The 13,231-nt window shown below is 51.3% G+C and overlaps 4 protein-coding genes across 4 annotated transcripts; 2 read left to right on the top strand and 2 right to left on the bottom strand.

The window, feature by feature from the left end:
• Positions 1-1,232: 1,232 nt before the first annotated feature.
• On the top strand, positions 1,233-2,420 carry QC761_121410 (uncharacterized protein; the record flags this gene model as incomplete). Its single annotated transcript, XM_062875423.1, has 2 exons — positions 1,233-1,586; positions 1,646-2,420. The coding sequence occupies exons 1-2, from the start codon at positions 1,252-1,254 to the stop codon at positions 2,418-2,420; spliced, it is 1,110 nt and encodes a 369-aa protein (XP_062738680.1). The 5' UTR covers positions 1,233-1,251.
• A 1,215-nt stretch (positions 2,421-3,635) lies between these two features.
• QC761_121420 (uncharacterized protein) lies at positions 3,636-5,818 on the top strand. The gene is made up of 4 exons (XM_062875424.1): positions 3,636-4,287; positions 4,344-4,757; positions 4,814-5,010; positions 5,068-5,818. The coding sequence occupies exons 1-4, from the start codon at positions 4,111-4,113 to the stop codon at positions 5,492-5,494; spliced, it is 1,215 nt and encodes a 404-aa protein (XP_062738681.1). The 5' UTR covers positions 3,636-4,110; the 3' UTR covers positions 5,495-5,818.
• A 2,605-nt stretch (positions 5,819-8,423) lies between these two features.
• QC761_121424 (uncharacterized protein) lies at positions 8,424-10,072 on the bottom strand (the record flags this gene model as incomplete). The annotated part of the gene is given in 3 exon segments (XM_062875425.1): positions 8,424-8,960; positions 8,967-9,326; positions 9,399-10,072. Coding segments are annotated over 3 exon segments (1,143 nt in total). The 5' UTR covers positions 9,645-10,072.
• A 322-nt stretch (positions 10,073-10,394) lies between these two features.
• On the bottom strand, positions 10,395-12,204 carry QC761_121425 (uncharacterized protein; the record flags this gene model as incomplete). Its single annotated transcript, XM_062875426.1, has 2 exons — positions 10,395-11,672; positions 11,740-12,204. 2 exons carry the CDS (start codon positions 12,202-12,204, stop codon positions 10,395-10,397), a joined length of 1,743 nt encoding a protein of 580 aa, XP_062738683.1.
• Positions 12,205-13,231: the final 1,027 nt, after the last annotated feature.

Genomic DNA, 13,231 nt, shown 5'->3' on the forward strand with positions numbered 1-13,231 from the left:
TGGATGTGGGATATTGACAATGCCAGGTTGTTCACCCCTCGCAATGCGGGAGACAAAGGAAAGAGGGTGATGAAGAGAGGAACCGGCAGCCTGTCCCTGCGAAGGTTCAGGAGATCTGCGGTCAACTACCTGTGGTTGTCTCTCGACAGTATGGAAAGGGGGGATATGGGACCGTCTGATCCGCTCGTCATCTTTACTGCCAGTGAGCAAATCCAGATAAAGGGCACTCATATCATGGAGATTTTCAGGAAGATCTCCCGGGGATGGTCCCTTGCCCTTTGGTTTCGTAGGCCGAGGCTTGATCTGCTCCCAATCACCAGAAAAGGGCCCAAGAATTGGCTGCTCGCTGGGAGCGATGCTGCCAGCTTGGCTTGATCTGCTGGATTGGGACATAATGGTAGAGTAGGTAGTGAGTCTGAAGACTGAAAAGGCACTTGAACGATGTGATGTAGATCGTCACCGAAGGATAACTAGGTAGTATCTTGAAGGTGTGGTCTTTACAGTTAGTTCTAGACAGATTGCTTGCAGAGTAAACCGATAATATCAGGCTTCTCCGTCTTCTTTAATAGCATGTTGAGACGCTGGTTGGCTTCCAGAGTGTTCGGTGTTCTCTGTCAGTATACCCAGTCTCTTTGTTCTTGTTCACCTGGAGTGAAGCTATTGTCATGCCTGACAACACAGTGAACAAAGCGATTGTGTGGTGTCTGGACGCTCAACCTGAACAAAGCGAAAAAAAAAAAACGGATCTGCGGCCCGGGTGAGCCAAGAAGTGCACCAGAACATCCCGAAAGCTCCAGCCGTATCCCAGAGAATCCACCATCATGATTTCCAGTTTGTGAGCTACGGCGTGATTCTTGGATAAGAACGATCGGATTTCCGTGTCGGTCCGAGTATTTCCACAGTACAGCGGTCTACTGGGCTCTATCCCCCGAACCGCCTTTAGCCGTAAATTGAGGTCAGCAACACCCTTCCGTCATGTTGGTGAGCCAGATTGACGGACTTCCCCAGAAGCTTGCACAAGCGACCTAAAAATGTGCGGTTGGTTATTACAGGAAGTCGCCGATCTGAGATTGCGTGCCATCGCTCATTTCAGATTTCCCGGATGGCGGGAGCAAGCCCTGGTAGAGAGACAATTGAGGACCGGGAACCAGTATGTGTAATGAGTTGGGCCCAGGGTCAACAAGGTATAAAGACCTCGGCTGAGACAGATGTTATTTGTCATTTGTTCTCTTCTCCAGGATAGGTGCCAAAATGGGTCTGAAGCAAACCGCAATCTTTGCCCTTGGGGTGGCCCAGGCCTGGACTGCATCTGCCACCAACAACAAGAGACAAGATACAACCAAGTATTGCCCAGGAAACACACAAATATGCTTTTCCGAGTTCAAGGTGCCAACCCACGACGTCATCTACCGGATCGCTATCCCTGACGTTGCCGCCGCGCCGTTCGACGTCTTGTTGCAGATAGTGGCTCCAGTCTCCAAGGCTGGCTGGGCTGGCATCGCATGGGGCGGGAAAATGGCCACGAATCCCTTGACGGTAGGATGGCCGAATGGTAACACTGCGGTGGTCTCATCTCGTTGGAGCACGTAAGTGGATTTCGAGATACTAGCCGGCACTCGGGCCTTCAGCTAATACCCATGGCTAGGGGGAGAAACGTACCTGGCGCGTATGCAGGCGCGACGTACACAGTCCTTCCAACCACCAACACCAACGAAACACACTGGCAGTTGGATGTGCTGTGCCGAGGGTGTAGTGAGTGGGCAGGCGGCTCCTTGGACCCCAACGGTGTCAACACGCTAGCCTGGGCCAAGAATGCCCGTGTGGTCAATACAGCCACCAGCAACACGAGCTCTTTTGGAATCCACGATGGGCGAGGCGCCTGGTCTCATGACTTTAGCCAAGCCAGAATTCCAAAGGGTGTCTTTGATGCGGTCGCTTACGACCTGGAGAACCAACCGGTGTCCAGTTCCAGCGCGGCTTCGAGCGCGAGTTTCAGCACGAGCCTGACTTCGAGCTCAAGCGCTGCGGTCGTGTCAACATCGGTTGTGGTCCTTCCGCGGCCATCAACCACATCCACGACGGTCATAGTCGCTCCTAGCACCATTTCCTCAACAACAAGCAAGGCGGCACTGACCTCGAGCTCATCTACCACCCCAGCCGGCCCACAGACAACATATGTTTTCATCACGACTAGAGTTTCTCAGCTTCCACCAAGACCAACAACGCCGTCTCCAAGTATCGTGACAGTGACGGTAACTGTCCGGCCGACGCCAACCACCACACAGGTCACCCCTCCGTGGGGAGGTGGCGGAGGTGGAGGAGGGCCCCCATGGGGCAAGGGTAAAGGCGGCGGCGGTGGTGGAGGAAAGGGCTGGGGGCGACGTCGGTTGGCTGCGAGACCGGTGGAAGAGGAGGAGTAGATTTTGCCGCGGAAAGGGAGTAGGAAGGAGGCATCCAGAGAAATACATACTAGAGGCGTATAAATGGCCATCATCTCGAGGTTATGCTCCAATTCCACACAGCTATCACCCAAAGTTTACAGTTCGGACTCAAAAACGAACTCGCCGTCATGGTCAAACTCGTCTTCCCATTCCACCTCATCGTAGTCATCGCATTCATCGTCGTAATCGCTACACCCCTCAAAGTCAGACTGCATTTCAGCGATATTTGTATCAACCTGTTTCCCGCCGTAAAAGAGACAGTGGTCGCCCCCATATCCCTGCACAACATACAAACGGCGGCGTGCCACAGTGATAGAATCACCAGATGACGCATGCCTTTCGTCAATATCGAACGGTTGGTTGCGCAGATCAAGGAGCCCCAGATTCACCGCCAAGCTCTTGTCCTGCTGCAGCTCATCTAGCGAAGCACCTGAGATGGCGCCTTGAATCATCCATCGAGTATCATTTTTCACCCCAATTTGAACATTCACGGGAGTGACATCGGGGCCACCGATGACGACGGAGCGAGTAAACAGGCAGCCGCAAAATATGGCGGAGAGTGCTTTATCTGAGAGCATGGGTGCGTTTTCAAAATGTATGTGCTCAAGTTTGGGGCACAGGGTGCCGAGTTGTTCCACGCCAGCATTGGTGATTTTGATGAGGTTGTTGTTTTTGTACCTGACGGATCGAAGTCTTTTGCTGATTTTGGAGGAGACGTTCATGATAGCGTTGAGGTGCTCACTATGTAGAGGTACGACATGAGGCTCTGTGGATGCATGCTGCCAGTTTGGGGGCCACTGGGCTACCTACTCCTTCAAGTCAAAAGTCGGACGTATCATCAAACTCGATGCTCCGAATAGCGCGGGTAAACTTCCCAGGCTCCCAGTCCTCCTCAGCTTTCACTAGCAGTACCTCTTTCGCGGGGAACAGCAGAGGTTCGTAGATTCCGTGTTTGAAGAACCCTTGACGGAAGTCAACCATACCCGGCAGTCTGCGGGTCAGCTTCTCGTTCTTGCTGACATTGTCGACTTTGTCGAATTCGAGTCTGTCTCTTGCTTCGACGCGTGGTCTCTTTCGGCTTCTTTGGGAGAAGTGGTCTGTGCACCAGCAAAGTGGCACGCGTGGCCACGTGATCTTTCTTGGCGGTGAAATGCTCACTCTTGTGTCAACCTCACTCCCCCACTGCACAGCAAACCCGTGTGTTGTTGAGGAATACAAGATGGTTTTTTCTTTCCAAATGGAAATTTGGAAGCCATGAATACAGTGCAGTATGTTTCTCAAGTCACACCGCAACCCCAGGGGCCAGCAGGTCAACTCACCGATGCTGGTGCTGTGGCGCCTCCCCACCTATCAACATCCATGACACAGAGCAGGCCAGCCCTGAAGGGGCACCACAAGACCGCGTGAAGGTCCCTTGAGCCACGCCGTCGAAGGATTCTCTAATCCTACATCGCATGAGCATGGTCCTTCAAATCCCAGCAGCATACAGTGCTTGAAACGTTGGAGGAAGCCACCGACCTTGGAACACGCTCCGTTTGATGATTGGATATCCTCCTGCACGCCCGCCTCTTCCAATGCCTGGATCCATCTCTTGGAAAGGCTGGTTTTAAAGCATGGTGGTCTCCCTCACCGCACTATCCCCCACGCGTCGCTTTTCCCACCGTTGTCGATGGAGTCCACAACACTAGCTCCACCAGGGCCTGATGTGTCCAAGGCTTCCTTAGTGGTAGGCACGATATCATTCCTGCACCTCATATCATGGACGCTGTATGCCGCTCGCATCTGGACTCGTATGCGACCGATATCACGCCTATTCGTCGATGATTATCTGATCACTCTTGCTGTGGTATGAGAATCCGCATCATTTGACCAGCTAACTCCAAGTACTAATCATCTACTAAGCTCTTTGACCTGGCGTCGTATATTTTCTTGATGATAGCGGTTCATTACGGCATTGGTCGACATAATTACTACGTCCCGACAGATCAGGAAGTCCTTGCGGAAAAATGGCTGTTCCTCAGCCAGCCAGTCTTCCCCTGGAGTCTCGCCTTCTCCAAGATGAGCATTGCGTGTATGCTTATTCGGATTCGTCGAGATCAGCGCGTTTGGGCTTGGGGAATGTACTTCATCATGGCGTTTGTGGTGCTCACTGCCATCAACACAAACGCCTTCCAACTCTCACTGTGCCGACCGCTCTGGGCTGTGTGGGACCACAGTAATTCTGAGGCCCAATGCATGGATATGACTGTGGCGCAAACATCAATCTATGTCAACTCTGCACTCAACATTGTGACAGATTTTGCTTTAAGCTTGGCCGTATGGAGTTTCTGTCATAAAAACGCGGAATCATTGCCAATACTGACGATTGCTAGCCCGTCACGTTTATTGTCCACCTACAGCGACCACTCAGGGAGAAGATTGCGGTCGCTTTCATAATGGGTTTGGGCATATTTGCGAGTAGTGCCTGCATTGCGAAAACCTTCCATGTCAAAGACTACGGAAAAACAGGTGACAGTCTCATGGATTGTGTACCTATAACGATTTGGAGCATGGTAGAAATGCAGCTTGCGTGAGTTTCCATATTGCTGAGCCGCGTCATTATGCCCGACTAATCTTTCGTTGTCAGGATAATTGCAAGCTGCATTCCCTGTCTCAAACAACTCTTCGAACGAGGCTTACGACGATTCGGTCTCTTGAGCACCCAGGACGCTGGCGACTCCTTCACTGGCAGCCGGAACTACCAGACCTATCCTGGGCCGAACTTCAGGACTCGCCAAGAGACAAGCGATGAGTACGGCCACCACCTTACTTCGATACAACAGTCCCCACGGAGTCCTCGGTGCAACAAAGCAGCGAGGAACTCCGGGGTGGAGGCAGAAAGCATAGAGAGCAGCGAGATACCCATTATGAGACCAGACTCCACAAGCACTGATTACATACAGACGCTGTCAGCACCACCCGGACGAGGATCATTTTACTTCAACTTTGTGGTGAATCCCGGTCTTAACCCAAACCAAAGGGATGATAGAGGACCAAGGCCGGAAAGGTGGTGAGAGGAGGTGGCGTCAGCACATCTCTGTCAAATACCAAAGCCGTCGTGAACAGAGCAAATATCAAGAAATGTGCATATCTCATTGGACCCATAGGCTGATCTGACTACACCCATCATGACAGTCTATCCCGGTATTCAACCTTGCAGTGAGCTAATTCCTTCCCGTCGGAAAATCATCACAAAGAAGAAGAGGTTAGCACTGCCCTTCTCAACCGCCAAGGTGAACTTGACATCTGTCGAATGTTCCTTGTTACCTCATTGATAGAGAGGCCCTTTATTGATCTCATGCGACAACTCACCATACCACCTACAGGTTAGTTCGCTATTAGCCATAAAATGCCACATAAATATGCACCGGACAGGAAATTTACTTCGCTTGTTGAAATATGAGGGCGGGATCTCCTCTGTGCAGAGCCAAAGCTTGTGCGTAAGCCTGAGAGACGTAAGATGTGTCATCAACGTATGTCTGGAATCCGGATGGTTATTGTCTCCTTCAGTTTGCGACCATCTTCAATATCAACACCCTATTAAGGAGATCTCAGCCGTCATTGAGCAAGGAATCTCTCTCTCTCTCTCTCTCTCTACACACATATATATATATATATATATCAGGGTACTCACAGGCTTGATCAGTCGCACCATCTTGTCCCCGGGGAGCTGGTAGTAGGAGCCCAATGTACTCGTGCTGCACCCGTACCCAGATGAATCAAGTCTGATGCCATAGCTGCAATTGGCACGTCGACTTTGTACGACTTGTGAACCTCTATTTTAGGTCTTCGAGCTTTCATAGGGCTGCTACACGACACGCCAGTGACCATCTATAACTTCTGTTAGAAGGCTATCGCTGAAAGACATCCAGCCACCTACCTCCTGTCCCACTTGGCAGACTGAGACATTGCTCTCCCGACTCTCCATGGCAGTGTGTACTCTGTGCCAAAGGTGCATGTTGTCTCCGAAACCGCCAACAAGCAAGACAGCCTGATGGATGAAATCTAAGTCAGTTTCAGCAAGGGCTCTTCGCAGGAATTGAAGACTTACAAGCTCAGAAGAGGAGATTCCTCCAGGATGTTGAGTCCCGGAATGGTCTTCGATACCTGGTAGCTCGACCAAGTATGGAGACAGGGAATCACACACGTTCGAAGGCTGGTATGCCAAACTGCGTTTGGCTCCTGTCTCAAAGTCCCGCATCATTCTTTCCCTTTTCTTGGCGGTCATTGTATTGTAAACAGCGCTCATGCTACCCTTCAAATGGTTTTCGAAGCCCATATCGACGAATACGGCAACACAAAGCCCCCCCTGCCAAGATCAAAGTTAGTCCTGATGGTGGGAAACCATGACAAGTTGGCAAATATATCAGGCTAAAGTCACACATAGCTGTACCTGGAACACATTCTGCAACTGTGAAGGGATCTACGCTCGTGACTCTGTAGCTGATGAGATCCTGACGGCCAATTAGTTAACCATGTGTTGAACACAGCACAAGTTTGAAGACCATGTGATGATAGTAGTCTTGTTATGCTTCGAGTGTTGAAAGGTGCGGGCGCTGTTCCCCAAAGCTGCGTCGTCAAAACTCGACTTCTGAACGCCCTTGTTGTTCGGAAAAGAGGGATGAAAATCCAAGCGAAAGAAGTGACAGAAGATATGGCCCAGGTAAATTGTTGCTTCGTGAGAAAGCGGATCTTTTACCGACGAAAAACAATGGCTTTCACAGAAGTGAATAGGAGCCCGTGCCCCACCTCACCTTTTCGTCCCGTGGTGTCGGAAACCTATCAGCGACCGCTGCGGAAGAGGATGGATGAGGCGGCGCTGACATTTCTTGAATCCAAGCGGCTGCGACGCGTTTGATGCCATTTCGCCCCCCACGGCTGGCGACATACCGCGTTTCTTGCATCCAGCGCCCACACCATGTTGAGTATCAACTTGGACGGCGAACTGATCACAGGCTTTTTCCGCGTTGCTTTCCCATCATGAGACTGAGGCTGAAGTCGCCCGCGCTGGACCGCAAGCTGCATGAATGGCTAAGGGCATGGATGCTTACAGGACCTCAGCGGCACACTCTCCTCGTTCTCTCCATCTGGTGCCATATTCAAACCCACGCGATGTTCTAATCCGACACGTGGGGGAACCCTGAACCGAGAAAAGGGAAGTATGCCCCTAAGTGTCTTGAACAACAGTGATGGAATGATTTAGGAAACCACAGAGATAAGAGTGATAGTTATGAATATCCAGTCCATAACTATAATACAATGCTTCTGGATAGATCGGCAGGTTTCCCTTCCAGTGATCGTATGATCAATTCCCTTATCAGCTAGCTTTCTAGTTGACCCCCTTCCGTTCCCCAAGCTCGACACAGCTCTCATGACCTACACCTTTTTAAATACTCAGGATTCACCCTGCCCGAACACTGACATTGATCGGAAGCAAACAGGGCTCCCATTCCCAAAGACGCGCAGATTACGCTTGGCAGGCACGTACACCTGTGCTGCCTGAGCTTGCTATGATCTGAATCGGATCCCCAGCTGACCCATCCTTCGACCATGTGTGCCAAGAGATGGCCTCGTTAAATTAATACGTGATCCCTTTCGCTTCAAAGATATCTTCAAGATTATTCCAGTTTATCAAATGGACGGGGCCGATTATGATGATGACTCTCGATTGATCGGCGGGCTTATCGCTGTGGGCGACCTCTCTTCCGAGCCAGTCAAGCCGGCAGGCAAGTGAGTTCATCCAAGAAGTGATACGGACATGGCTTGCAATGCCGCGGACAGGATCAAAAGTAATGACAATACAGTGCATAGTCAGACTACACAGGTTTATTACACATTTTACTTCTTGAACTACCATCCACACCCCTCCCCAGCTTTCCCTCTTTTGCCCTAGAACTCCCCGATTACCCCCTTTGCCAAATATCCGCATCAAGTCCCACGCCATCACTCACCACACGGATCTCTCCCATACCGCGCGCCTATCCCAAAAGCCCTCAGCTTCCTTTTCACCAACATCATAACTTGAGCTGCCTGTCCACGGTAAGAACCAAAGCGAAGCTCTACAGTGGCCCATCCCTCAACTTTATGGCGGTGGGCAACCACCTCTTCCATCTGAAAGTCAATCCCGTGAGACACAAACACTCTCTCCAGGTTTCCGTACTCCAAAAAGCGCGCCGGCCCACTGATGACAATAACCCTTGTATTCTCTCTCGGTGTCTCCTTCTGTGCCACTCTGATCCGGTTGGGCCTCACGCGCGCCATTCTCCCCTTGACCAGCCAGCCCCCAGCTTGACTCTGATCGCCATGCGAGGCCAGAAACCGCTGGGCTGATTGAACATCGAAGAAAGTAATTTTCGCTGCGGCAGAAGTGTGACATCGAGCAGAGTCTGGGTAGTTGATGACCGTGGCCCAGATGCGACCCGTTTTGCGGATGCATCCTAGGAGACCCTTGGTATCGATGTCGGATGGCAGCCCGGTCACCTAGACCGAGGTGTTGAGGTGGTCATCTATATCTGCTGACCAGTTCGCCTCGCAGGCGGGATTTCCTTCGTAATTCGCCGACATTCCTGGCGGGCGAGGTACAGGAGACAGGGCGGGTTGAATGCCCATCGAGAGGTGGGGATGACCGGCAGGTGGCATGAGATGTTGATGATGATGGAGGGTCGGTTCTTGGTGGTGCTGTCTCACGAGGGATTCGTTATCATGACCATGAACAATGATGGGTTGGAAAGTGGCTGCACTGCTTGGTTCTCCGTGTGTACCTGTAGAGTGGGTGTTGTTGCGCTCATAATACTGACTCGGAAGGCAAATGGGGTCGGTGCTATCGCAGCTAGGATCGGTTGAGTACTGCGTAGAAAACAAAAGGTCAGCCAAGTGATCCCCGAGATTAATAGGGGAAGATTGTTGCCATAAGCTCACATGAAGCGCATAGAATGATGACAAGTCTGTCGAGGGAGTCCTCAAGACCCAGTTATCAGCCTCGTATCTCCAGACCGCTACCCACGGACTGGAGACCATGCTGTGGCTGACTTCAGAGAGGTGATAAAGATGGGGGCTCATCTTGGTCGTGTCGGTCGATAGCGGGAGTGGAACTTGGGAGGTCTGGCAACCAACGGTCAAAGGCACACGGTAGCTGTTTGGATCGTAGAAATCAGAGACCGTCATCTGATGGATATGCGATTGATGACGCGGGTTGAGCCCTGTGGTTTGATCGATATTTGAAGGAAGATAGTGGGTCGGTCAGATTGAAGGGTTTCAAGTAGGTATTCTGGCTTGTGGACGATTGGGGCCCGTATTGAGACTTGTAGTTGAAAGTGGTGAATGCCTTGGGCCGATTGTGAACGAGAAAATGGTGAAGGAAAGGTCCGAGCCGCGAAGAAAAGCGCAGAGATTGCGGAACAGTCGCTTGGTAATAAAAGCAGTGACGACGGACAGATCTAAACAATAGTTTCAAGACAAGTAAATAAGAGCTTGGGCCCAAAACGCCGAGAACCCCACCCAAGCTCCCGCTGTCGAGGTGGGGAGTAGATGAATTATGATGACGTTGAATCCATGGCTCATCCTTTTATCAATAAGGGTGAAGAAAGAGTGTCTTAGCACGGTGTTCACAAAGCGGGAGAATGGTCAAGGCACAGATGGTGCACAAAGCAAAGAAAGAGACACTATAATAAAGCAGAAATTCAGGGTATCCACGCTAGTACAGAAAAGAACCTGGAAAAGCAACCCCAACCTGGAGCAAATCCAGCGCTCATATCCAGACCATAGGGTTATCCTTTCCCCCAAACCCCTAAACTCCTGAAGCACAGAGACAAATGATCCCGACCCAGCTAATCCCTTCCCGGGCTCCAACACATGCGTTAACCCCACCTAAAACCTAATGCTTGTCGTAGGGCCAAAGACATCCCGGGACTCCTGCTACTCTTCCTGGGAGCCAACCACGGATGGCTCGGCGCATGGGTCAATCCCATAAGTCGCATTTGTCCCCTTCTTGCGAAAGTAGGGGTCGGTCGCGATCATTTCCTTCACCTTCGCAGCCTGCGAGTGAGAGGCGAAATGAAACTCAAGGGCAGACATATCGCCTGACGACACCCTCGCTATCTTGTCGAGTTCATACCGGATGTTCTTCATCTCGAAGCACTCCTTCAAGAACGCAACGCTCAAACCACCCGTGAGGCCTGTGATAACGAGAACCCTTGAAAACTCGCTCGGCAATGTGCTCTGTGCAATTCGACATTTCGCTAATCGAATGTTGCCCTGCACCCCGCCAACCATGAGGTGGCCCTCTTGGGCAAGCCTCTGCGCAGCTTCCCGCTCAAAAAAGACAACCAGAGCCCCAGAACTGCAGTTCTTTGAGTAGCGAACACGACCATAGCCTCTAATGCTTCCAAGTAATTTGGAGAGGGTGACATCCTTCGGAAGGTCGAAAATGAAGACAGAGCAGCTGTCACCGGGTGGAACATCCTCAGCCATATCTTCGACAGACCAAGCGCTTTGCTGACTGTTATTCGTTGAACTGCAGGGACTGTCTGTTGGTTCCACTGTTCTTTTTGCGTCTTGGGCACGCTTGAATGCCTCGCGAACTTGTTCAGATGAATTACCATCGAGAGGTTGGACCAATCGGTTGAAAGGACGAGGAGACTCTGTGATCTGATTCTGACGGCAAGTATCAGATTGGGCGCCGGAAGGGATGGCATGATGTTGGGAGGATGACAGATGCTGGCGACGAATACTCGGTGTCGAAGACCGGGAAATTGAGCCACTATCGTTGGAAATACCGCGGGGGAAAAACCATGATGTTGAGGACTGCTGGTCTGAGGGAGCGAGGGTCGTAGACCTCGAGAGTGCGTCGCTCGGGCTCTCCACATAATCACTGAGGTCCCCGAAACCTGACAGCTCCCCACCCCTCAGGCCCACGAGACGAAGGTCTTCCCAGACCGTATGACCACTTCCCATGGAAGAAGTGGTGTCCGTCCAACTGATGCTTGCTGCTGCTTGGCATGCATCTCTCTTCCTGGCCATTCTCTCCAACCATCCCGTCTGCATGATTGAGGGACCTTCTCCACCTTCGCGCAAAAACTCGAGAGACGAGTCTTTCTCATTGCCCTTGCGCTCTAACCATCCGGGAAGATAAGGGTCGGCAAACGGGCAATCGTGGTCACAATCCTCTAGGCACAAGGCTCCGCCAGTGAATGTCTAAAGAGTGGCAAGGTGGTTAGTTCCGACTCTTGTGAAGGTTTTTGCACACATTGAGGGGGCTTACCGAAAAGGCTGAATTGGAAGGCGATGGCGCCGATGACAGATCCACAAGTGGCGACGACGGGTCAAAAGGAATCGCGTTAGGGCGTAGCCCGTACTGTCCAAAAAGCCCCAGCGGAGATGGCGCGTGAGGTGTAGCAGACCGACTATGGAGATTGAACTGGGGGTAGTAACCTCCATGGGCATGAGGATGTCCAATGAGACCATCGTCGGAATGACCAACAAAACCAGCGTGGGGATGTCCAATGAGACTGTCGTAATCCGGGGCCGAGTAGCTGCGGTGGAAAGCCTGGGACTCGATCGGGTGAGGAGGGTAGAAGCCGCTGAGGTCATTTGCGACATAGAGACCCACGTTCGTACTGAATTGTACTGGCAGTCCAGGGTGGCCATATCCGGCCCCAGGGTTGCCCTCGCGAATCTCGTGATACCTTCTGATGCGAGTATTGTTGATCCTGGTTGTCGGTCGCATCATGAGTCTCCTAACCAGGTCGAAGCAGAGCGATGATAGTGAAAGGGGGGTGGATGGATAGATGGGAGAAGGCAAAATAAAAGATGCCTGGGTGTAGATGTGGTGGAAGAAACCAAAAAAAAACAAAATGGTCGCCGGGAGGTCGAAGGAGAAATAGTCGAGCCAGGCCAGGCCAGGCGGGGCGGTTGCGCGAAGTGCCTATTCACTGCGGAATATGAGTGAGGAAGAATGGGAGTTGCTCCCAGCGTACCTGCCCGCCCACCTTTTCAACACCACGTTCGGCCTTCGAGCACTGCGCTGAACCGGAACGCACAGTTAGCGTGCCTGCTTCCATTGTCCCAGGCTGTTGTCTTGCTTGAATAACCCATTGGCACCAGCATTGACCCATTGACTTCGCCATTCAGCAGTTTTTGTATTCATCATGCCGATTGGTCATTCACCAAGGTCTCCAGTCGGCTGAAGATAACTTCTGCTTTTAAACCGCACCTTTTGGGTTGTTAACACTGGTTCTCCCTCCCTATACAGGGCATCATAAGGAGTTAAAGGCGCCATCATGTCAGCTTATGCGCAGCTGTTGTTGTCTTTTGACTTCATGTGCCTTTAAGTGGAGAGCTTCAGGACCTACGCTCATCTAGTCTCATCCAATCCATTTAAACATACAAAAAACACCATCTACTATCACAGATTTGTGACTTGAGTCCCTTGGTGATACCTCCGTGACCCAGGCACCCTGACCACAAGTTCATGGCCCAACACAAGTAAGTTAACCCATATAACATTGTAAACCATACCTCGAAAGTGAATCAACAGGCCTTTCAAATATCCTTAAAGGCCTTTTTAATCATCTTAAAAGGCTTATCAACTATCTTCGGAAGCTTGGTGATCATCCTTCAAGGTACAGTTCACAATATAATATGGGTTGACCTATTTGCGTGTGTCAACCATTTTTGTGGGCAAGGTGCCATGGTCACGTTCCAAGAAAAATTAGCAAGAAGAGAAGGCACAATGTAGACCAGTCAAAGATCTG

Source organism: Podospora bellae-mahoneyi (assembly GCF_035222275.1).
Source record: "Podospora bellae-mahoneyi strain CBS 112042 chromosome 1 map unlocalized CBS112042p_1, whole genome shotgun sequence".
NCBI lineage: Eukaryota > Fungi > Ascomycota > Sordariomycetes > Sordariales > Podosporaceae > Podospora > Podospora bellae-mahoneyi.